Source organism: Seriola lalandi, unplaced genomic scaffold, assembly GCF_002814215.2.
Source record: "Seriola lalandi dorsalis isolate HSWRI2012SDOR001 ecotype SW California unplaced genomic scaffold, Sedor1 jcf7180002055009, whole genome shotgun sequence".
NCBI lineage: Eukaryota > Metazoa > Chordata > Actinopteri > Carangiformes > Carangidae > Seriola > Seriola lalandi.
The window spans coordinates 473,934-474,710 of NW_019525552.1; the positions used below are offsets into that span (position 1 = coordinate 473,934).

Here is a 777-nt window from a genome sequence, read left to right on the forward strand (position 1 = left end):
TGTGTGTGTGTGTGTGTGTGTGTGTGTGTGTGTGTGTGTGTGTGTGTGTGTGTGTGTGTGTGTCCAGGCCCAGGCCATTATGAACTTTGTGGTGCGTTACCGTCCTGACGAGCAGCCATCTCTGCGGCCGCATCACGACTCCTCCACCTTCACCATCAACATCGCCCTGAACAGGAAGGGCATCGACTACGAGGTACACACACACACGCACATCTGCTGAGCTGGAAACAGCTGGAAACACCTGTCGCAGTTAGTTTACCTGTCTGTGTCTGTACCTGTGTCAGGGCGGAGGCTGCAGGTTCCTGCGCTACGACTGCAAGGTGGAGTCTCCCAGGAAAGGCTGGTCCTTCATGCACCCCGGCCGGCTGACCCACTACCACGAGGGTCTGCCCACCACCAGAGGGACCAGATACATCATGGTGTCCTTTGTCGACCCCTGAACTCTGTGTGTGTGTGTGTGTGTGTGTGTGTGTGTGTGTGTGTGTGTGTGTGTGTGTACATGTGTGTACATCACTCCACCTCATCGTCACAGATGAAGACAGACCGGATGGAGGAATAGACGTGATGACCTTGAATGCATCGTCTCAGAAATAGTTTTTGTTGTTTGTTGTTTCTGGTTGGATGATCCATCTCACCTGTGACGCGCCTTCACCTGCCACTCATTATAACGAGCTGTGATCAGGTGTGTCCTGTACCAGGTGTGACTGACAGAGGATCCTGAACGCATCCTTGTTGACAGTCACTTTATTTAGTCTTTGTTTCATTCATAACTTCAGA

General features: G+C 52.0%; 1 protein-coding gene across 1 annotated transcript in view; it reads left to right on the forward strand.

Moving 5' to 3' along the window:
- Window positions 1-771, forward strand: part of LOC111647837 (multifunctional procollagen lysine hydroxylase and glycosyltransferase LH3-like) — a gene marked incomplete at its 5' end in the record, with an annotated part of 11,144 nt that extends 10,373 nt beyond the window's left edge. Inside the window, 2 exons of the mRNA XM_087171562.1 lie at window positions 68-193; window positions 285-771. Coding sequence (XP_087027688.1) covers window positions 68-193; window positions 285-440 — 282 coding nt within the window. The remainder of the gene's footprint in view (window positions 1-67; window positions 194-284) is intronic.
- Between the last annotated feature and the right edge of the window lie 6 nt (window positions 772-777).